Source organism: Triturus cristatus, chromosome 3_2, assembly GCF_964204655.1.
Source record: "Triturus cristatus chromosome 3_2, aTriCri1.1, whole genome shotgun sequence".
NCBI classification, from domain to species: domain Eukaryota; kingdom Metazoa; phylum Chordata; class Amphibia; order Caudata; family Salamandridae; genus Triturus; species Triturus cristatus.
Window position 1 is genome coordinate 162,279,911 of NC_140584.1, and position 23,279 is coordinate 162,303,189.

The 23,279-nt window shown below is 44.9% G+C and overlaps 1 protein-coding gene across 4 annotated transcripts in view; it reads left to right on the forward strand.

Moving 5' to 3' along the window:
- The window catches only part of MPZL3 (myelin protein zero like 3), a 47,677-nt gene that overhangs the window by 14,967 nt on the left and 9,431 nt on the right, over nucleotides 1–23,279 (forward strand). For 2 of the 4 annotated variants that reach the window (XM_085647413.1, XM_085647416.1), the window contains exons 2-5: nucleotides 17,251–17,420; nucleotides 17,555–17,765; nucleotides 21,508–21,670; nucleotides 23,047–23,113. In XM_085647413.1, coding sequence (XP_085503539.1) covers nucleotides 17,251–17,420; nucleotides 17,555–17,765; nucleotides 21,508–21,670; nucleotides 23,047–23,113 — 611 coding nt within the window. The remainder of the gene's footprint in view (nucleotides 1–17,250; nucleotides 17,421–17,554; nucleotides 17,766–21,507; nucleotides 21,671–23,046; nucleotides 23,114–23,279) is intronic. The other 2 variants (XM_085647415.1, XM_085647414.1) reach the window with 1 other exon arrangement.

A 23,279-nucleotide genomic window follows, 5' to 3' on the forward strand; every position in this document is an offset into this window, starting at 1 on the left:
GAAAACTGAAGTACATTTGGCAGAACTGCGGAACTCTCCTCTCCCACCTGGTTTGAGTGGTCGAACCACCAGTCCCTGGGCAGCCAGCGTGTCAGCGAGGCCAGGCCGCCGAGGAGGCCTGGCCAGCGTCAGAACGGATTCTGCTTCCAGGTTACTGCTGCTGTGCACCGTCTGCAGAGCCGCTTCCCTGGACTGGAGCCTCGCGGGATGGGCGGAGGGAGGGGGAGCTGCCTGGAATGCCTGAAATGATTCCGCTTCCGCTGGAAAGGTAACAGCCCTTTTAACAGAGCAGGGCTCACAAATCTGACTCTGCGATCATCCCACCGGGCGGGAGGTCCCACTGCACTCGTCAACCCCCAGAACTACTACCGCCGCGGCATGGCAACGTCCCCGCAAAAATCCCCCTCCACGCCCAAGTCCCCGACTCCTAAATCGCCTCCATCAAAAAAGAAAGATGACTCGTTCCTGGGGAAACTCGGAGGAACTTTGGCAAGAAGGAAAAAAGCCAAGGAAGGTAAGCCGTTCCGGTTCGCTTTAATTGGTACAGCTCACTGTACTGAGCGGGAGAGATAAAGCGCCCACAGTCCCTGTGTTTATGTCTGGGCGCTGCACGGGTCCTGTCTGCAAAAAGTTCAGGAAACTCACGGCTTTACTGACGCAGTTTGTCCCCACAGGAAGTCTGATCTGCTTCATTGTTTTGTTAAATTTGGATGAAACCTCTGCGTTGCCTGTTTGTTGCGTGAATGGACTTGTTTGTATATTTTTGGGTGTGCCCGCTTATCCCGAACCCGGAACGCTCTGCCCCCTCCTCTCCGTGAAACGTCACTGCCCAAAAATGTGCCCCGGAGGAAGACTCCTAAGAAAGGCAACGAAATGACGTACCCGGAGCAGTTTGTCCTGACAACAGGCAGGACAGCACATTGCAGATGCATGTTATTCGGGTTGTGTGCTGTGGCTGTACTTAAAACAGCCAAAGCAGTTCTGAAACAAGGAGAGTTAACTCCAGCAGAGTTTTGCTCTAAAAACATGTCTATAAAGCGGGGGAGGATATCAGAGTTTGTGAAAAGTCGCGGATATTTCAAGCCAGACTCTCGAAGGAATGTGAAACTTATTGATACTTTGTTTGGCCATCTTCAAGTTAAAATCCATCCATCATCTGCAGCTCCGCTGCTTACTATTTTGCAACGTACTTGCAATTTCGCTCCCCCTTTGTGCGGCGATATAACATTATTGCTCCTTCCTAGATGGTTTCTATCAAGGCGGAGGACTAAATTGGACAAAGCCCCTAGATCTCCGCGCTCCCTTTCAATTCTGCGGCAGACTTGTTTCACTCTTGTGACTTTACCAGGCTTTATCCGGATCTAAGTAAGTTATCTAACTTTTTCCTCTTAAACTTAACTTTCTGTTGCGCCACGTCAGCTGATTTTTTTGTTTCGTGCGCTCATTTTACTCACGTCTATTACTCCTTTTACATCATATCAACTATGCCTTCTGTCATTAATTACTCGCGCGCACAACTGTTTACACAACTGTTTTCACATGGATGTCTCCTTACATCCGACTCATGGAACATCAGCTGCTATGATGTTTTATACCTTGCACTCAATTCCATTTGAAGTGAAATAATGATTCTCCGGTTTTAAATAGGATTGATAGACAATTCATCTCCTGTCTAATCAAAAGGCATCACCTCGCTTAACTCTTCACCGGGAGCACCAATTCACTTTCTTAAGGTTTAAGCAATTAGTCTGTATATATGAATAACCAGGGGACCCTACTATAACATATGTAAGAGATGAAAAAGGACTGTCAGGATCTGACCCTGCTAATTTGTACTGTTTCCGGGTACAAAACCACAACAAACTACATTTCCCAGAAGGCCTCAGTAGGAGGGTCCTCTGGGTACTTAGTCGACCTTCGCATGCTAGGAGGCGTGCTTAATTCTGATTTCGGGAGGCGGCGTGTTTAGTGGGGAGCCATTGTCCGTCCTATGTACGAGAGCGGATCATTTCATCTTCAAAGCTGCCTGCTGAGCATTGAGAGACACTGTGTGCGCATTGGAGCAGACTTGCGGCGGTGCCTATCCGCAGTACCGGCACTTCTCCGTTATTAAATAGAGTACCGGTACTCACTGTCACACAAAGTCATGTGAGCATGCATCGCATTTCTACACTCCGGCGCATGCTCACATATTGGTGATTTCACAAGGAGAGCAGTGACGCTATGGCGCCAAAGCAGAGCAACGTGTGACCCAGGCGAGCAACGCCCATTGGACTCAAAGGCCTTCGCCACCCCTTCGTGTGTCGCAGCCCGGGATGAGACCGTTTCCTGGGTACAAACACATCGGCACCCGAGTACTTCACAGGTCTTTAAAAGACCTTTTGCTCGTTAACGAGGCTTTGATGTTTCTCACTCCTTAGAGCCCCTGCACCTCCACTCTATCTTTTGCTTGAAGAATCAGACCCCCCCCCCCCCCACCCACACGAAATTTGACTCTAGTTGTGCCTCAGGTGTGACCTCCCCCGCCAGGAAGCTATGCCGCGGGAAGAAAGGAAAGCGCTTTAAAAATCCCAATTTGCTCTGGCTTTCCCTTTCTTCTCTGCGAAAAAGACGGAGAGTATAGCATAGCAGCTGGCGGGTGAAAAAGGGGACAACTGAGAGCTTTCAGAAGTGAAGGGGTATAAACACAGTCAGCTAAGTAAATCGAGGGGTTATCTGAACAAGCATTTACAATGCAACGGTCTCGGCATTGTTAAAGTTAGAGCTATTGGCATTGCTCATGACATTTTTGTTTGTTTTTGTTTTTAAAACATGTAAAGAAACAGCATTGTTATTTACATTGTCAATAGCTTAATCAGTTTGTGTAGGTGGTCCTGTGTGTGGGTGCAAATGCAATAGGTCTCGCATTTGAGAGTGATTAAGCTATTGACATTGTAAATAACAATACCGTTTCTTTAAATGTTTTAAAAACAAAAACATAAACAAAAAAAATTTCATGAGCAATGCCAATAGCTCTAACTTTACCAATGCCGAGACCATTGCATTGTAAATGCTTGTTTGTTTTATGTAATCGGATCCTCGCCATGTTCCAAGTGTAAATAGTTCATGAAAATGCAGATGTTTTTCCAGTGTGAGTTGTTTGTTTGCATATCTAGAGCTTCTTGACCAACTTGGATTCAAGGGTCATAAAAATAACACCCATCATCCAATTTTCAGTTTCCCCTGCTCTCCTTCCTCTTTCATCTTGAACGCCGCGTATTTGAGGAGCTGAACCCTGTATCTATGTTAATGGTATTTTCTATGACTGTCGAGCAAGCTTTGACATACCACCCTCAGTGACTTACTTCCTTCTAGAATTCTAAGCAAGCAGTGTCTTATGAATGCTGAGCACGCTTTTTTAACAGACTCGTTGACTTGTCTAGAACACTTGAGAACATATGCCAAAGTAAGGTTAGGGGCTTCTTTCTAGCATACTTGCCACCCTTCACTTCAGCAGGCTCAAGGGCCTCTTCCCAGGATGCTGAGCGAGCTGTGCTGTAGCATCGAATTATTTTAAGAAAGCTGAGCTCGCTATGACATTGCAAGCTCAGTGCCTCCTTTCCAGAATGCTGCTGTATGACCTATAAACCTCTCTGTTGTCTTCTAGAGTGATTAACAAGCTGTCCTATGGCAGGTTCAGAAGTATGAAAACTTGTCACAGGAGGCTCATTGCACCCTCCTCCTCCTTTTTTGCACCCACCAGGCCATCCACCCCTGTATTTTATGCAGCCGTTTACATTATGCTCACCTATAACTGAATCTTTATATTGTTGCTTTCTACATTTCAGGTTCCCATTATCCTTCTTAGTTGTGCTCATTTTATCGACCGCAGATAGATGTAAGGCTGAGGTTGCACTGCTGGGCTTGGAGCTTGTGGCATGAAGTTAACACACACCTCTCTGCAGTGGGCATTCAGGCTAGGCACAGTCTTACCTGTTAACAATGAAACAAGACTCATGAAAATGACGTTTCATGTACATAACTTGTGCATAAATCCGATCTGGTGCTCCAAGACCGGCAACGTTTTTCGATTCTAAGGGGTATGAACTATTTTTTGTCCGCTGTGCGTTGTGAATGTGGTTTAGGTCTTTGGCTACCTCTCGTCCCCGATGAGATCTAGTTCCCAACTTTTAGGTCTGGCATTAGCCAATACTTTATGATTTTACTAAAATGATGTATAATATTTAGTTATAGGTGCTTTCTGCCACCCCTCTTCATCCATTAGTTTGTTGTTGCGTCATTCACAATTTCTCCCGCCCACTGAGGTGCACATCACGGGACTGCGAGTCAGCCCAATTCATTGTCGAACTTCTCTGCGAGTGACGAACTTCTGCTCCTTCGCAAGGAACACATCCACACTCGCAGTAGTTTGCGGCATTGCCAGGGACCACTCTGACTATGCGCTTTATGACAATATTAATGTTTTGTGATTTTATGCATTGTATTTTTTTTAATAATGGCGAGGGCCTGACAGATCGCTCAAAAGAAAGTTTTACAAAACCCATGACGAAATAAGCTTTGACACAGCACAAAGGCTGATCGCCAAAGCCAGATCTATTGGCTTTGCCGATGCTTGTTTTCCTTTCTCCTTGTCCCAGAACGTGCCACCGGCAGGGTGTTTTACATTGCGCCCTGTTTAGAGGGACAGATTTGCTATCGCACTTGCAGATTCAATCATGGAGTTGCACAATAAAGTGATTGTGTATGAAACAATGCCCCTCATCAGCTGAACGCCTGCGCATCGTGTTTCAAACCACTCTCCCTCTCTGACTTACCTTAGTGAAGGATCTCCTGCCTGCATCAGGGCTCTTATCTTAAGTGTTACGATAAACTCATTTACATAGGTGCCTGGCTCCTCCGCGGCTCCCTGACGAATCATTAATGATTAGCTTTTCAACAGGCACCTCCTAGGTGTGGCTTCAACAGAACGGAGTCTCGCCCAAGGTAAGTCTGGGCTGCTAACGCGTCATTCACCTTTCCAGACTCTCGAGCAGCAAAGACGATAGGTCTAGCTTTGCTACCGAGCCATTGTCATGGCTTGATTTATTCATATTGTTTTTAAAGTATAGCAAAAAAGATTTTAAGATCACTACTCCTGTTGCCACGTATGTGAGCTTGCGCACGAGCCTTTGACTTTCTAAGCGTATGTACACTTTGTGCACCAGCTAAATGCTTTCACTCGCATTGAAGGGAGCCAGTGGTTGAAGTGCCCCGACCCATTTTCCCATGCGGCATGCCATGGTGGGCAGAAGGAAAATGTGAAAGTGCAACGGACCAATCGATGAAGAAGATTGACCGAAAGCTCGATTCAGATATGTATTTTTATGCATTTGATAAATATATTGTTGGAAAATAACTAATTGTTATTGACTAACCAAGGCCTAAAAAGTACCCTACACAGACGGGGGGTTTGTTCGGCCCTCTTCGTCCATAGGTTGGTATTGTTTGCCATTTACATTATGCTTCCATGCCCACAGCATTCTGTGTGGGGCAAAGATCACATATGCGAATCCGCTTAAAAAGATTTGTACATTAGTGCCAGCGTCGGTGGTCCGGAATTTTAATTTGACAATGGTTTTTCTCCTTTTTGATACTTTAAGCTTTTAATCTTTTTTTAGTCATCTTGTGTGTTTAAATTCTGCTTAAACTATGCCGTCGGATCGCAGTAATTGAAAGTTAATGGCACCTTTTCTGTCCCAGCGATAATATTTTTCTGGGATGTGCATTAAACTAATAGGGCTATCTATGCCCCTTCTAAGTACCTGCCAGATAGAAAGCATGCGCACTGTTCTATTACAATTATTTGCAATGGTTACCTTTTTGAAAGGTAACATTTTTTGTTGCAAATATGTGCCGCCAGGTATAGTGGTGGCATGTTCTAATTTTTATTCCCCTTCTTATTTATCTTTTGTGGAATATGGTTGCATGAAAAAAAAATTCACCAGTTTGCCAAGGCTAGACTTGCTGGCTTTGCAGTATTTGTTTTGAAACTTTGTATTTTATTTATTTGGCTGTACATTTTACCGAATGTTTGTACCACACAGGCAGCAAAAAACTGTAGTACATGTGTGACTTATGAGAGTAGCGGTATACTTGCAAAGAGTTCCCAATGGTTACACTAGTGCGTCGAGAACATAGGGTTTATTCGACCTCATTCATGCGGTTTGTGGTAGGTCTCCTTCTGGTCATCGGCGAGAGTGAAGGTGTTCGGTGGAATATGGGTAGCTTTCACAATTAATTCTTATGGGATGCAGTGTTCAGTGTCCTGCTAGCCGCATAGGACTGATGGTTGGTAAGGTGTGTGATGAGAGGGGGTGTTCACTTAGTGAACGATGTGAGTTTTTATCATCGTTCTGGAGGCGTTTCGAGTGATTTCCTTTCTGAGGTGGAAGCAAGGGAGCATCCCAGTGAAGTGGAAACATTAGAATAAATCTAAATGCCAGAGGAAAAGGGTGGCCAGCTTTGGGGGCTGGGGAGGCAGTGCACAGATGCAGTGCAAGCCCTTTCAAGATGGGTCTAGCTTGGGGGAGATGGAATGGAAGATGATGTTTCAGGGTCGATGGCAGACATATTATAGTTATAATTACCTTGAGTAGTTTCACTTTGAAAAGTAGAAAAATACAGTCATTTGAAGGATTGAATGGATTGAGGTCACAATAGGATGCGATAGTCCGTTTCAGAGCAGGCTGGACTATTAGTAACCATCACTAGAATCCCACTTGATGTCTTTTTAATCAGGGCTCATACAATGTGGGGGTGGTTTGAACATTTTGACAGGGCTTGATTTGGTTTCTTGTCTGACCTTGACTTTGGGCATACAAGCGAATTAAAGGTGAGAGCTCAGCCAGGAATCTGGCATGGCCCTCAAAAGCCAAATAATGAGCAGGACCATTTAATAATTTGGTATACAAATTTAACACCAAACCTCATATAAAACATGGTAAAGGCTTTAAGTTGTTAAGTGTATTTTTTAACACTTGGAAGTGTTTTGATTTGGTACATTAATTAATCACTGCACCGAGCGAGGCTTATAAAAAAAAATTCTGAACATGCACTGAAGGTGCTCTCGATTATGACGCTCAAGGAAAAAGACACAGTGAAGTAAAGTAATTTTACTAAGATTACACAATTTAGTAATCGGTGGAAGCCAGTATTTGATACCAAGCTTCCTGTTAAACATTGAGTAATTTAGCCTCTAGCCTGAGGAAAAAAGCAAATTGATTTCTTCCTTGTCCCGTTTAATACTTAAGATAGGGCTTCCAGTTCATTTCTGTCAGAAGCGAAATAATTCACTGTTAAATACACTGATCGCATATTAAATATTTTCCTTAAAAACAAGGTTGATCCTAAGGTAAAGCAGGGCACAATGTGTGTGTTAAAATATTGACTTCCTCTGACTTAACCAAGAAAACGATTCCAGGAAGGTTGAACACCTCAGTAAAGGCAATTACACATATTAGTAAAGCAAAGAGGTGTCAGAGATCCCAGAGAGTTGGCTCTCATGGTGCTACAAGCCTTCAATGAGACACATAGAAGAAGAGCGTAGGTCTCTTTTATTGACAGACCAGTCCCCTTGGTTTGAGCCAATTTTGCATCACTTGGCTTGCTCACCATAAGCTGATACCATAGTGATACTCCCTGAAGGGGGTGCAGAGGTTATGGGTAGTGAGGTATAAGTCTGGCATAGATAGGCCGTTTTCCGGTCTAGAAGAAGGTTGGTTTGGCGAATAACTAGCTTTTCCATATTGCTGAATCTTGGCTGGATACCATGTTTACCCACTTAGGGTTTTTTGTCTTCAAAATTCTAATATATTGTGGGAGTTGTAGTCTTGGTGCATCTCAATTGAATTGATAAGCTTCACAATTATGATTGGAAAAGACAATCTGTAGATGGGCGCATAACATAGTGTTGTGCTGTCATGGAGTTTGCGCCCCTAGTAGTCATATCCTGTAGCGGGGGATGGAGAAGAGTAAAGGGGTTTTAATTTATGGGTATGATTGCTGCCACCTATAATTTGAAAAGGGGCGTAAAAGGCAGAACAGTAGTGATAGGTGGTGTAACTGGGTACAGACCAAATGTTACAGCCAGTTGAATTTGTGGTATTTCAAGTAGTGAAGAGACTATGGTCCGGGTTGTCAATATTTCAGCATGGAAGTTAAAATTAAATATATGATCAGCGTCGGCTTAAAAAATGGTGGGAATTTTTTTGAGTGTTTGGTTATAGCGTCTGTGGTGGTGATCGGTGAGAAAAGTATATGCCTCTTTTTCCCCGCATACCATTACCCTGCATGTTGTTACAACGACTTGCGGAGGGGGGCGCTGGATGTTGGAATAGTAGCATTTACTATTTCAACTCCTGTCTGTGCGGACTCTAGGGAAGGTGTTGGATTTTAAAATCCAACGCCTTCTCCCCCTCCGCAAGTCGTTGTAATGACTTGCGGGGTAATGGTATGTGTTGTCACAACGTTGCTTTGTAACAGTATGTGGGGTTACAGATGCGGGGTGAAGGTTGCTTACCCTCTGGACAGGAGGAGGTGCAGGGTGGGTAGAAGGACATCAACCTCTTCCATTGAGCTGTAGGAGGTCGGTAATCTGAGAATTATGTTTCGGTAGTGTGTCATCTTAGACGGAGGGGGCTGTGTTCCAAGGAGGGTTGGAATCTTGGTAGCGGAGTAGGGAATCCAGGCTAAGATGATTGCCGTGTGATGCTAGAGGAACTGTGGTGCCACTGTTAGTGATCTGCCCTATTTCAACAGAAATTTGGTCATTGACCTTCTTCAAGACAGTCAGTGTTGCAGTGCCTTTTGGCTTGGCTATCAAATTAATTACCTCCCAAGTCCCAACCCTCCCACTAATGGCCACCAGTTATAACCATAATCTTTTTGTTTATAATTTAGTTTTCGGTCCTTGCCAATATGAACCTTTCATTTTGTCATTTATCTTAGGGATAATCGTACATTAAACAAATAAAAGCTAAGCTCCTGTTCAGGCGCTTTTATATAGCAGCAGTACATTTTGGTTTTTTGTTGTGCCTGTCGGGGAAATAATAGATTGCTTTCTCCTTAAGAATTCTTTATAGTTCGAGTCGAAATAAGTCAAGATATTTATTTATTCAGATTTTTATAAAGTGTGTACAAGGCTCAACCGCATTTTACAAATGACAGCAAAAAAACATAAAAAGAAAAGCAGGAACATACAAAACAGGGAGAAGGATAGCAAGTAGAGAGGGGAGAGACCAAGTGCAGCGAAATAGCTCAGTAGGTGACTAGTTACAATGAGTCTAAGTAAGAGAAAATTAAAGATAATAGACTCACTCCTGAGAGCTGAGTCATGTTCAAAAGACACCATACAGTATATTACCAACTGAAACATCACTCGGACACTAAGCAGTATTCGGAAACCTTTTAATTAGGAGAAAGCTTTTCAGTTTTTTCTTGAAAGCTGAATGAGACGGTAAGGTCTGGATAGGAGGGGAAAGTGAATTCCGGAGAGACTCTGATTCATTGTGTTAATTTTTAAGATTGGTCTGTTTGTAAAGTCTTGAACTATGCAGGCTGTTGTTTAAAATTATGAGTTTGTCATAAGTGTTTTGCAGGATCTCAGTTTCAGCACTCCAACCAGGTATGAAACAGTTTCAAATCGTCGTGCAGATAATTCTCTGTAACGAACTAGCCCAATTGTATGTTGGCACAGCTTTCATGGATTTTGGCCAGGAAGGAGAGTCCTGAGATTAGACAATAATTGCTTAGGGTTTGAGGATTATCAGTGTGTTTTTTAGTACTGGTGAAAGGTGTTCAGTTTTCAAGCAATCAAGAAACAATCCTTGGTGTAGAAAGACTGATAAGGTTGGCCTAATTGGGTATGAGGACATTCGAATTTCTATGGCAGGTTGAGCAGAAAGGGCATCGTGGAAGTAATTTGAAGGTTTGGGGATGAATTTCAAGAGCATATCTGGGAGATGTCCTTGAAGGTAGACCAGTTGATGGGTGATTTTATCAATGGGAGTACTGTATGGGATTGTGAGAGTGATGACAATTGAAGATCTTGTATTTTGGATCTATGTGTCAAAGAAGTGGGCATATTATTCATTCAGTAGGTTAGTGAAAAGGTTGTTTGTGGAATTTGTGCACTGTTGAGCACTAGGGTTTGAGAGTCTTAGAATCAGGCAATACTCAATGTTTCAAGAATAATGTTGTTGTTGCCTCTTGTCATTATTTTAGGTATTTTAGGTTGACCACAGGTTATAGATTTAGAGAGGGGCAGTTCAAAAGCAATTTGATGATGGTCAGAGCATTTGACAGGAATGTGGTGTGAGACACCTATGAAACCTTTCCCTGCGATGATTAAGTCTAGGGTAGCCCCTTTAATATGAGTGGGCTTTGGGGAATGCTGAGGCAGAAAAAGTTGCAAGGGTTTTGAAGGCCTCATGTAGGGTCATCCCTGCTGAGATTAAAGTCTCTCAGGAATACACGATGATGGTTTGACACAGTTAGTTGTGAGGTGAAAAAGACAATGCAGTGTTCAGCAAAGGATTGTTGTTCCTGGGTGGATAATAGATGATGATGACTTTAATGGGTTTGCAAAATTAGGATTTAATGTCTTTAATCATACATTAGAAAGATGGGAAAACTTATTGTCCTGCTCATTTGAAGGAATAGATCTTTTGTGAATAACTGGGGGGATCTTTACTGACCGTTGCCGCAGTTTCCTTGGGTCGTGGACCGAATTGGACAGCCTGCCCTCGCCTGTGTCTCCCTCCCTCCCGCCGCCGCGCTCTACATCCTCGCGCCTGCGGTCAGGAGGGGGACTACATATCCCAGGAGCACCAGCTACCAAGGGCGGAAGTTCACGCACACTATCCGCGCCCGGAGGCGCTATTTAATCAACCCAACCCTCCGCGTCGCGGGCTCGCGCGCGGGTGGCGCCGGGGTAAGCCCGGGACAAGGGCCGGACCGTCTGCGGCTGTCTGAGGACGGGACGGGCCATCCCCCTAATATTTTCCGTTAGGATCCGTCACTGATAGGGCCACGGACATAAAGGTACTGTTGGATCTTGAGTGCTATCTGCTTACCCTATATAGCGTCGTAATATTGCAAAATATATGTGGACAATCTCAATTGCCTAAATATCACTTGCTACCTACGGGTTGGGACGATCAGTGTCGCATAATAGTGTGGCATTGTTATATTATTTTATGAGGTATGTCTAAACCAAAGGTCTCCTCTGTGTCTAATACCATGGACAATTATCTGGTGCAGGTTGTAAGTAAAATTAACAATGATAGAAGGGCGTCATTAGGGTTGAGTTGCTCTTCCATTCTCCCTACGATGAGATCCTTGTCAGAACCCTAGCTAGAATCCTCATTGCAGGTTAATAGTAGTGCCGTTGCTGACGTAGAGGTTCTAGTTAGTGATACCTTCAAACAAAGTGTGTCTTCTGTTACCAACCTGCAAATTAACCTCGAAACAGATGTAGTGTCAGACATTGAAGCAGAGAAATCCCTGTCTCCCGTTCCCCCACCTGTGACTAGAGCAGTCAGAGCATGTAGAAAAGCTCAGTCCAAAAGTGGTGGCTCTCGTTCAGGTAGGAAAAAGACAACTTCTACATCCAAAAGCCTGGACAAGAATGAGGTAAACGGGATATACGATAACAAAGAGAACGAGGATGAGCTAACCATAAAAATAGCTAGCATGATCGATTCAAAGATTAAGTGTATTATCAAACCATTGGTGGCTAAAATTGATCAGCTCATGGCAGAGGTAATAAGACTGAGCGCTCTTTTAAATAAGACAGTGGAGGAGGTGGGTAGTATTTCAACCCTGGTGCCAAGTAGACTCGCACCAAATGTGGCGCACCCTAGGTGTGGGGCAGGGGCTGAGGAAAAAGTGACAGTGAATCCTCCCCCTATTCAACCTATAGTAGATAAGGATGATCAGAATATAACTAATGAAGATCCTCCACCAAGACCTATTACATTACACCAAGAGAGAGACCCATTCCAATGTATTGTTGAGGCTTCCCCCCCTTGTATTAGTTCTTGCCAACGTACCCACCCTGTTGCCTGGTAAAGCGACATCTACATCCTCTTTGATTAGTAAATCGCTGCATTGGATGTTAAATAATAAGAAGATGTCTCCTTGGGGTGAACAACAATTAGCAGGGGAAATTATCATGGCAAGAAGAGTAGCATGGTTAGGGAACAACCCGAAAAAATATGCGGGAGACTGTATAGTTCTCAATTTTTCAAACCCAGGTGTTCTCCCAAATGTCCTGACCAATATATTTCCCCCACAACGAAGGTGTACCGCTATAATCCCACTAACGCTAAAATATTTCTATCGTACGGGAGACAGCGAAGCGAATCCGATGAGATCAAGACCAAGGCGGATTCCCATCTCAGGTTTGGGGTTTTGTCTGATCTGAACGAATGTGATTGACTTGAAAGGGATGATAGACTAGAGAATAAGAACAAAGTCAAGTTTGATAACTGTATGTTCCCACAGTGCAGAGATTAATTTCATCGAACGTTGATCTTATCCCCCGACCTGAAATGAGGGGAGCATCTAACCCCCTAGAGAGACAGTCCGAGAATATTGACCCAGACAAAGCGATATACTCTAGCCCTTCAGAATGTGATAGTTTAGGACCTGAGGTATTATTAACAGAACCACGTGGTAGCTTATATACTAATGTTGAACATGAGAATGGGACAGAGGGTGAGGTTCAAAGTTTATTAACAATACAAGACGTTCCTGCTTTTTAGCAGCTGAGGCAGGGTTGACTTTTCTTTCCTGGAACCTTGCTGGAATTAGTAACAAGTTAAAGTCTCCTGAATGGTGCAGCTTTGTTGACCAGTTTGACATTATCCTCTTCCAGGAATCTTGGTCATTGGTCCCAGTACACTGCTTGGGGTTCCTTAATTTTCAAACACCCGCCATCAAAAAAACCAAAGGTCGACCATCAGGGGGTCTGATAACTTGGATCCGCCAATCACTATGCTGCAAAATTAAGCAACAGAGCTCCCCATCAAATGACATTTTGTCAGCGAATATCACATGGGCATCTGGCCATGGAGTGGCAATTTTCAACATTTATGCTAGAGGGATGGCCGGGGGACATACATCTGATGTAATCACTGTTCTGGACCAACAGCTTGTAGCACTTCCAACGCAGTTGTCTATTATTGTGGGAGGTGACGTTAATACTACATTTGAGCCACTTGGACCTGAGGACCAATTTCTTGCTGCTGAGGAGGATAGTAAATGGGGCGTCCCCCAGTTGGACCTTCCCGTAGTTAAAAGATAGTCAGCAGTAGCTATCCAACTCAAAGCTCTATGTTTAGAGAGAGGGCTCAGAGCAGCTAATGGGCGTACCCCGTCTGATCGCCTGGGAGTAAAAACATTTGACAATGGTAGGTCCTCTAGTCGCATAGATTACTTCCTGGTGGATATTAGAGAATGGCATAGGCTGATTGATTTGATCATAATATCCAGGGTGGAAAGCGACCACAACCCTCTCTGTATGGAATTCAAAGCTCCCAATGGGTCTAGAGAACCTAAATTAGGGGGGGAGAAAATTACTTTGGATATTGTAGCATTGAATAACATGCGCCATGTTAAATGGGGCAGATTTATTGAGAGCCCAGAGAAGCTGCAGGACCTTAAAGTGGTGTTTGATGAAGTGGCTAACTTAAACATTCAATCTGCCAATCAAAATTTTCCCCAAGTTCTGCTTGAGGCTCATACTCACTTCTTTATTAAACTTCAAGGGTTCTTTATGAAGACCATAAAAACAGATAAGGCCAATAAGATAAAAATATCTGAGGCGGGATGGTACAATAAAGCTTGCAAAGTAGCCCGCCAGAACCTCAGTGTTGAACTTAGATCTAGAAACTTGGAAGGTGTGAGAAAGGCTAGAAAGATATACAGGCACACACAGAAAGTGGCCAAGAAACAGTGGGATGAGGAACAGTGGCGTGATCTGAAACTCGCTTGTGTAGCTAAAGACCAAAAGCAATTTTGGGCCATAGTCAAGTGGGATAGAGGAGGGACCGCCCAACCACCCCAAAATAATGTTGCCAAACACCAGTGGGTTGATTTTTTTAGACCGCAATATGCCTCTAATCCATCTGAAGGAGAGTGTTCATTTCCCCCCACTATTTTCTATCAAAAGCAGCTATTTTCGATCAAAGATGTCAACCTAGCACTAGATTGCGTGACTGGGGGTAGAGCCCCAGGAATGGATGGCATCCCAGCCGATGTGTTTTAAAGTGATAGATTATCTTGGTGTCAGTATTTTCAATGGTTAGCTAACTCTGTGGCTATGGGTGCGCCTATTCCCACCTCATGGAAAGGTGCGGAAATAATTCAGTTTTTTAAAAAGGGTGACAAATCACTACCTAGCAACTATAGACCTATCAGTCTTATAGACTCAGCCCAAAAACATATAGGTCGATTAGTGCAAAATAAACTGCAATCTTGGGTAGAAGAAAACGACATCCTATCCCCGTATCAAGCTGGTTTTCGACCCTGTACTAGCTCTGTTGATCAGGTCTTTTATTTTTTAGCACTATATTGGAGGAACATGACTTTGACCAATGGGACTCTTTATGCGGTCTTTATCGACCTGAAATCAGCCTTTGATTTAGTTCCCCGTTCCAAACTTTGGAGGGTTCTCGCCGAAGCAGGGATGGCGCCGGAACTGTTAACGTAACTTGTCCGCCTGCATGAGAACAACTACGCAAGAATTAGGTGGGGGGCTCAGGGCGAGGTGACCGACCCATTTCCTGTCGAGCGTGGTGTCCGACAGGGGTGTGTTCTGGCACCCACGTTGTTTTCTTTATACATTAACAGTATAGTAGATCACCTTAGCTGTTCCCCTACGGATGCCCGGTACTAGCAGGGGTTCGCGTGCCAGTCCTCATGTTTGCGGACGACACGCTGATAGTTTCCCGGACACCGAGTGGGCTTCAAAAGGCAATAAACGCGTTTGGAGATTTTTGTCAAACGCGTGGACTTGAGATAAATACCTCCAAAACCAAGTTCATGTCCCTGAATCGACGGAAAACATTCAGAGGTGTAATTAATTTTAATGGTATCCCATTAGAACAGGTCGAGGCTTTTACGTACCTAGGAATACTTCTCCAGAGCAATATGAGCTGGAAAAGTCCTATTGATATGGCTGCCCTAAAATTTCACCAGCTGGCGGGTGCAATCGTTTCTAAACATAAATCTTCTTTAACCAAGCCCATTACTCCTGCCTTAGAAATGTATAATATGAAAGTCATAAGTGCCTCTTTGTACGGCTCGGAACTGTGGGGTTTTGCTAACTTGAAACAATTAAGATTGGCTGAGAACAAGTTTTTACGCTGTTTAGCTGGGGTTCCCCAAAGTACCCCAACCGTTCCGCTTGCATATGATCTGGGTAGGAAAAAAATAGAGGATGTAGCACGGTTACGTCCCCTACTTTATTGGCGACGGATTATGACAACTCCCGAACTAGCCCACTATGCCACTGCCCTGAAGGATATCATCAGGGCTGATCGATTTCATTCCATTCTATGGCTTAAGGAAATTAGGGGTTTGTTAACAAAGCTGGAACTAGATTACCTATGGGATGATCCAAATGGCTCAAGTTTCCCATCAAAATTAACTTTTAAAAAAATGTACTGGGACATGATCTTGATGTCTGCCCATAGTTCTGGTCCAAATGCTAAGTTAACGGATCGTTTTCTTGACATTAAATCTATACCATCTTGTGAGGCTTACTGGGATATTATAGTTCAGAATTGGGACTCTTCCCGTAAAAGCATTCACCCATAAATGGTCATCTACCCAGGACAACAAGTGTCACTGTTGTAAAGATCTGATTGAGGACATAGGCCATTTGCTGTTCGTATGTCCCCTGTACACCAACCCCCGTCGTAAGTGGCTAAAACCAGTGTGTATAAATTTGGGGACACGTAGGTACAATGAGGCCCTAAGAATACTCAAATCAGATTGCACACCCTGTGTGGCAATTGCTGTTGCAAAGTTTTTAGGGTGGGCTTGGATTATACGCTCCCGCACTTTAAAGCCTTCAGAAGTTAGCCAATGAATTCTTGACATCGAATAATGTATGATTAACTTTTAAAATCATGTTCTTTTCTGATTTGTTTTAATCCATTGTTGATGAAATCCTTTTCTTAATTCTTGTAATGGACAGCACCATGATTTCATGAGTTTTTTTAAAAATAATGAATTTTATCTTGTAGTATTTATAGTATGTGTTAGGATGTTTACTTGCTTTTATGACATGCTGTCGAATAAAGCTTTGAAATTTGAATAACTGCATCTGACACCTGTTTTGTCTTCTCTGTCAAGGCTTATGATAACATTGTTGTAGGGAATTAGAAAGTCTAGGAATGATAGAGCAGTATTGTTGAATTTGGTTTCTGTCAGGAGCATATAGTCTAGGTGCAGGTTGTTGACTGAGTCCGCACTCTCAGGCCTTGTGTTTTGCAACAGATTTTCAGGTGCGGAGCATTCAACGGAGTTTAGTAGTATAAGAAGATACATTGGTGGTAGATTCTAGAGGAACTCCAGTGAGGTTGATGGGGTTCACCCCTCTCAGAGGTTGAGTGCTACTCGAAACCTCTCTACACGGATATTTTCAGAGGCTCATGTTAATTGGTGTGCCTGATCACTGCAGAACGATTGAGTGCAGTGTTGAAGGAGGATGAGAGACCACTTTTGCCTATAGACATTTGGCACTGTACCAGCAGGGAGCCTGTGTTCTAAAGATTAAGAGACTGAGCTGTCCTGTGTGTTTTCGGGATGGTAGTGTGAACTGGCGAGGGTAAAGGGAGTTTCCGTTTTGGAGGTAAGGGGTTCATTTTTGGAGCTTTTAGTCCAAAATAACTTCAGCTCTTTGATAAGAGACTTTATGCAGGCCGTGATATGGATGGACTAATATCGTAGAGTATGTGATGTGAGGCCGGAAGAGGAGGGATAGGAGAACATTGTTTGAATAGAGGTGGATGAAGGTGTGATGAGAGAGTGAAACATTATTGGTGGGGATAGCTGGAGCGTAAGTGCTGGTGGAGGAAGAAGAGATGGGGCAAGGTGTTTGTGGGTGGGGGAGAAATGGGGAGGAAAGTATAAGAGGAAAACTGCCTCTTCCAAATCAGTGTTACCTTACCTCTATGGGACTAACCATGCTTCTTTTTTCAGCAGGTGTATCTAGAGTTATTTCTGTGAATGTCAGGATGGATTCCGAAGTGTACGGAGTAATTGGGGGTCAGGCAAAGCTTCCGTGTAGCTTTCAGTCTGACTTTGCAATCTCTGAGAAGGTCACTGTGGACTGGAAGTACAAGCCTCAGACTGGCGGTCCCTTGGAGATGGTGAGTTGCTTGAACGAGGTTACAAAACCCAGAGATACACAAGGAGTGGCTCAGTGTAGACATGTTTTTCGATCTTGTTGTGTTGGCATGTTTTCCAGCTACAAATGTCTCAAAGCATTCTTTTTCTTTCGTAGATTTTGCATTACCAAGGTGAAGCATATCCGACAACCACTGGGATCTTTAAGGGACGTATCTTGTGGAAGGGGAACTTACCTTGGAAAGATGCCTCCATTGCCATTGAAGGCCTGACCCTGCAAGACAATGGGACCTTCTATTGCACTGTCAAGAACCCCCCTGATGTCTTCAGCAACCTTCCACACACGGTGTTCACAGTGACTGAGAAAAGTAAGTGCTTCAAGGATGCCTTTGAGCGACTCGTGGTCCAGTGTCTTTAAACTGTTATTCAGTAACTAGTCTGACTCGTTGTGACTTAATTACACCTACTTTTAACCAAATGGTTTGCATAGCGAGAAACAAATAGCCAGAAAGAGATTGGGTAGGAGCGGGTGGAGGGGGAGACAGTAGATACAAATTAGAGTTAGTGCGAATGTTAGATATTGGGTTAAAATTTGCATTAGAGTATGGGTCACGGGTAGGGTTCGAGTCCATTTAAGTGTTAAAAATGAAAGATAAAACTAAGCATTACATTTCAGGTAAGAGTTTCACAAAAAGCCAGGGAGACGGTAAGGGTTAAAGATGAAAATTTAGTTCAGAGTTAAGAATTTAGATTGAGACAAAATTATTCAAATCAATGCCCTTTTCAAACAATTTGCACGTAAACCATTTGATTCGAATCAGATGCATAAATCAAACTCCTCGGATAGATTCTGATCATCTTAGTGCCATTGTCAACTGTCTGGCTTAAGTAAACTCATCTGCCAGTATCTTCTTTAACCATATGGTTGAGACGCACACTTCGTGGAGTTTAGGTTTCTTCCATTTGCAGCTCCAATGCTGTCATTCTCAATAGGAGCTATTTGGAGATCTTAAAAGATCCTTTCCTGTTCCCTAAGTGGGAAAGCTATTTCTTCCCATTACCAATTTATTTATATGATAGTTTGCTTATTACTCGTCCTGATATCCCATCCACTCGTTAATTAACACTTCATCCAATTGTCGAAACAGTAGCAGAGGCTTCAATTACTGTCTCTTAAGGTGGTGTAATTCACTTTTTTAGGTCTCGACCTTGCTATCGCATAAGCGATCGCAAAGCGAGACTATAGAGAGCGGGTTTGAAAAGTGCTCCCAAAAAGCGGATTGCATGGCTAGCACGCGCACAATCACGCGCATCGTGCCGCCATGCAATCCGCCTTTTGGGAGCACTTCAAAGGGTCCGCTCCCCCGCCCCCAAGCGCGCGCGCACCACGCTCCGCCGGGCTTGTCTTTTTTTTAAACTTTAAGAGCGAGGCGCGCGTGCGGTCAATGCTTGTTATCTGCAGGCACGTGCGAAACTGCCCTCGTGTATTATGTTCCCTGTCACCGGTTTCAGAGTCTAGCTCCCCTCCTTTGGGAACTGATGCTGCTGTGTTTGTGTCGAAGCGCTGTTCGTGCCAAGTGCGCAGCTGCGTGAGCCTACACCACCCTATGAGAGTCTGGAGCCGCAGCAGCGGTGTCAAAGGTGCGTAGGGGAGTGTATGTTTGAGAAGCAAATAGGCTGCTTTAGACCTGTCAAAGCTGTGCAGTAGTGAGTTAAACGGCGTTCCTTCAGATGCCTTAGAGGAGTGTGCCGTCAGTGAGGTAAACTCTTTGTAGGTCAGTGGCCAGCCAACCACATGCTTAGCAGAGTCGGGCTGCTACGTCATATTTTTGCAGATTGGGTAGTCCAAGTCGTCTCGCTCCCACTGGAGCAGTTATGTTGCCAGGGACACTCGGTGGGGCCTCAAACTGGTGATCATTGAGTCTATTTCTATAAAAAAAAGATCAATGCAGAATTATAGGAAGATTTACAAACTAATACCATAGCCGGGATAGTATAATCATCGCCCTATTGGCATATGGCAAATGTAGTCTAACACGCTATCTGCGATTTAATACCACAGAGAGCTCTCCCGAGGTCACCCTCGTTCATCTGGTCTCAGTGTGATACTGTGTATACCCAAGTAGTAGAATATTGTAGCTTCCCATCTCAGTCAACCGAGTACTGAATCTTAGCAAATAACTGTCCCTCTGTGCAGCCCTTCTACTTCTGCTGACAGGCCCACACTTCTCCCGCTGTGCGTCGCACACATTTGCTCTACAAGCAACATCTTCTGAAGCATGTTAAGGTTTGAGGCAAACGCAACACGTGGGCTTCCTCCCCACCACCCTCCGTGATGTGTTCACCCTGTGTGCTTCCTCCCCACTTCCCTCCGTCATGTGCTCACCCTGTGTGCTTCCTCCCCACTTCCCTCCGTGATGTGCTCACCCATGTGTGCTTCCTCCTACTTCCCTCCGTCATGTGCTCACCCTGTGTGCTTCCTCCCCACTTCCCTCCGTGACGTGGTCACCCTTGTTTGCTTCCTCCCCACTTCCCTCCGTGATGTGCTCACCCATGTGTGCTTCCTCCCCACTTCCTTCCGTCATGTGCTCACCCATGTGTACTCCTCCCCACCACCCTCCGTGATGTGCTCTCCCTTGTGTGCTTCCTCCTCACTTCTCTCCATGTGTTCTTCCTCCCCACTTCACTCCGTGATGTGCTCACCCCGTGTGCTTCCTCCCCACTTCCCTCCGTGATGTGCTCACCCATGTGTACTCCTCACTTCCCTCTAGCATGTGCTCACCCATCTGTGCTTCCTCTCACTTTCCTCCGTCATGTGCTCACCCATGTGTGCTTCCTCCCACTTCCCTCCGTCATGTGCTCACCCTGTGTGCTTCCTCCCCACTTCACTTTGTGATGTGCTCACCCATGTGTACTCCTCCCCACCACCCTCCGTGATGTGCTCACCCTGTGTGCTTCCTCCCCACTTCCCTCCGTGACGTCGTCACCCTTGTTTGCTTCCTCCCCACTTCCCTCCGTGATGTGCTCACCCATGTGTGCTTCCTCCTACTTCCCTCCGTCATGGGCTCACCCTGTGTGCTTCCTCCCCACTTCACTTTGTGATGTGCTCACCCATGTGTACTCCTCCCCACCACCCTCCGTGATGTGCTCACCCTTGTTTGCTTCCTCCCCACTTCCTTCCGTGATGTGCTCACCCATGTGTACTCCTCCCCACAACCCTCCATGATGTGCTCACCCTTGTGTGCTTCCTCCTCACTTCTCTCCATGTGTTCTTCCTCCCCACTTCACTCCGTGATGTGCTCACCCCGTGTGCTTCCTCTCACTTTCCTCTGTCATGTGCTCACCCATGTGTGCTTCCTCCCACTTCCCTCCATCATGTGCTCACCCTGTGTGCTTCCTCCCCACTTCACTTTGTGATGTGGTCACCCATGTGTGCTTCCTCCCCACTTCCCTCCGTGATGTGTTCACCCTTGTGTGCTTCCTCCCCACTTCCCTCTGTCATGTGGTCACCCTGTGTGCTTCCTCTCACTTTCCTCCGTCATGTGCTCACCCTGTGTGCTTCCTCCCCACTTCCCTCCGTGGTGTGCTCACCCATGTGTGCTTCCTCCCCACTTCCCTCCGTCATGTGCTCACCCATGTGTGCTTCCTCCCCACTTACCTCCGTGATGTGCTAACCCATGTGTACTCCTCCCGACTTCCCTCCGTGATGTGATCACCCATGTGTACTCCTCCCCACTTCCCTCCGTGATGTGCTCACCTTACACAACTATTACCATACACAATACGTATCACCTTCATATTCTTAAAGATATTTGCATACCTTACATTATTCAAATTTGCAAATAACTACATTTTATTCCATATATTTGTTCTCATCTGCATAACCTGCTCTATCTCGAATTATTAAACTTTGAGCTATTGGTGTTCCATTATTTAGCAATGCCAATAGCTCAAACTTTAATAATGCGAGACCTATTGCATTGCAAATGCTTGTTTGTTTTGTATTCTCAATTGCAACTACACTTACAATCCTGTGTTCAATGAGATTTCAGAAGCAAAGGTTTCAAGCTCTTGTTTTCCTTAGTTATCTGTTCACTTCTTCTCTCCAAGGCATCTTTTTTCAACTCTCTGAAACTACTCTCTTGTCCATCCTGGTGTTTGCACCATCAACGGTCGTTGTGGTGCTGCTGCTGGTCAGAATGGGGAGGAAGAATGGTGTTCTGGGAAAGCGAAGGAAGAGCGCCAAGAAGTCTTCCATCGAAGTCTCCAAAGAGTGAGTGACATTAGATGTTATTGGATGTTTAATCTCTTTTGCATAGGTGAGATGAGCTTTCTACATGTGCCTTGGGCGCCCCCTGGATTGTGTACCAGATGGCTTGTGGTCCGCATGTTACCTGCAGTATGTACCTCATGCCCACTGTTTTTTATTTTTTTTATGCACCACATGCCTCATGAGCTGTAAGGCTCATGCTGTGCATGCTTCGTACACCTCTTCCCCGCATTCCATGCTGGCCTAGCGCAGTGTGTCTCGTGAGCTGTAAGCCCCTGCCTGCCATATGTCTGGTGGCCCCCAAATCCTCGTGTACCGGAATGCCTGCCGCAAACTATATCATTGCCAACACTCTCTGACACTTAAACCGGAGTGCCTTATGTACTGCTATCCTTGTGCCATGTTAAAGTCTATGGCAAGGTCTGTGTAGTATGGTCCTGCTTCATGTCACGATTGAGATGCATTTGCACGATTGTGAGTATGGATCCCAGTGCTAGGATAGTGGAGGGTGATGAAGAATAGGTCTGAGTAGCACTAGCAGGGCTGTATAAGTGGGTTTCAGTGAAAGTATTACAGGCATTGCTGTTGCTTTACAACTGTGTGTGATGCCTAGTAAAAAAGCATGGACTGCTGCAGTTCAGCCTTAAGGTGCATTATCGGAGCTTTACGTGGTTCCTTTTGGATGTACTATATAAATGTCCCCTGCTGGACACTCGCAGGACATTAGCACAAGCCCTCATCACTAGCAGGCCTGAAGTTGGCAACCCCTAATTCACCGAATTTGCATATCCAAGCATGTCAAAGCACTGCGCTGGCTCCTGATCCAGAAGCGCAAACTCTTCAAGCTGCTTTCACACCCAGAACGCTCAACACAGCTTAGGCCCAGCCTACCTCAACAAATGCATCCATTTCCACACCCCCACAATGCATCTCGGTGCAGCCAGCCTACCTCGCTCTCCACATCCGGCGAGTGAAAGCTGGGGGACGGCCTTTCTGACTCCTCACCCTCAAAGCGTGGAACAAGATCCTCTTCCACATCAGATCTGCCAGCTGTGTACTTGAATTCCATAAGAAACCGGAGGCCTCACTCTTTCAATAGGCCTACCTCCGACACCTCCTTTGCAGTCACCTGAATACCGTCTCGGGTGCTATGTGCACCCTACAAATAAGAACAACATAACAGGAATGAGCTACATTTGCAGAACTCTAGTGATGTCAGTGTGGGAAAATGGTGCTACAGATGAGGAGTAAGTTGAAGTTGTATAGTATGCGGATATATGTGAGATGACTGAAAATGTATCTGGTTGTACAGAAGGACCCCCACCACTGATTTTAAATATCTGTCTGCTTTCTACATGTTAAATCTCTCTCCTATTCAGAACCGGCATGGACAAGAAGCCAGGATGCCTGATGCGCATGTGTCTGCGATGTGCCAACTGCATTGATGTAAGTTGTACTTGGAACACGTCTTGCACTAAAATTGTTATTTGTCCTTTGTGGGATGTTTGTTCAGGGTGGCGACACTTCTAGAGCCATTCCTATTCGATTATAAGAGCCAATCCCTGAGGCTGTATACTGGGGTGTCGCTGTCAGTCTAATTGTTTTCTACCTC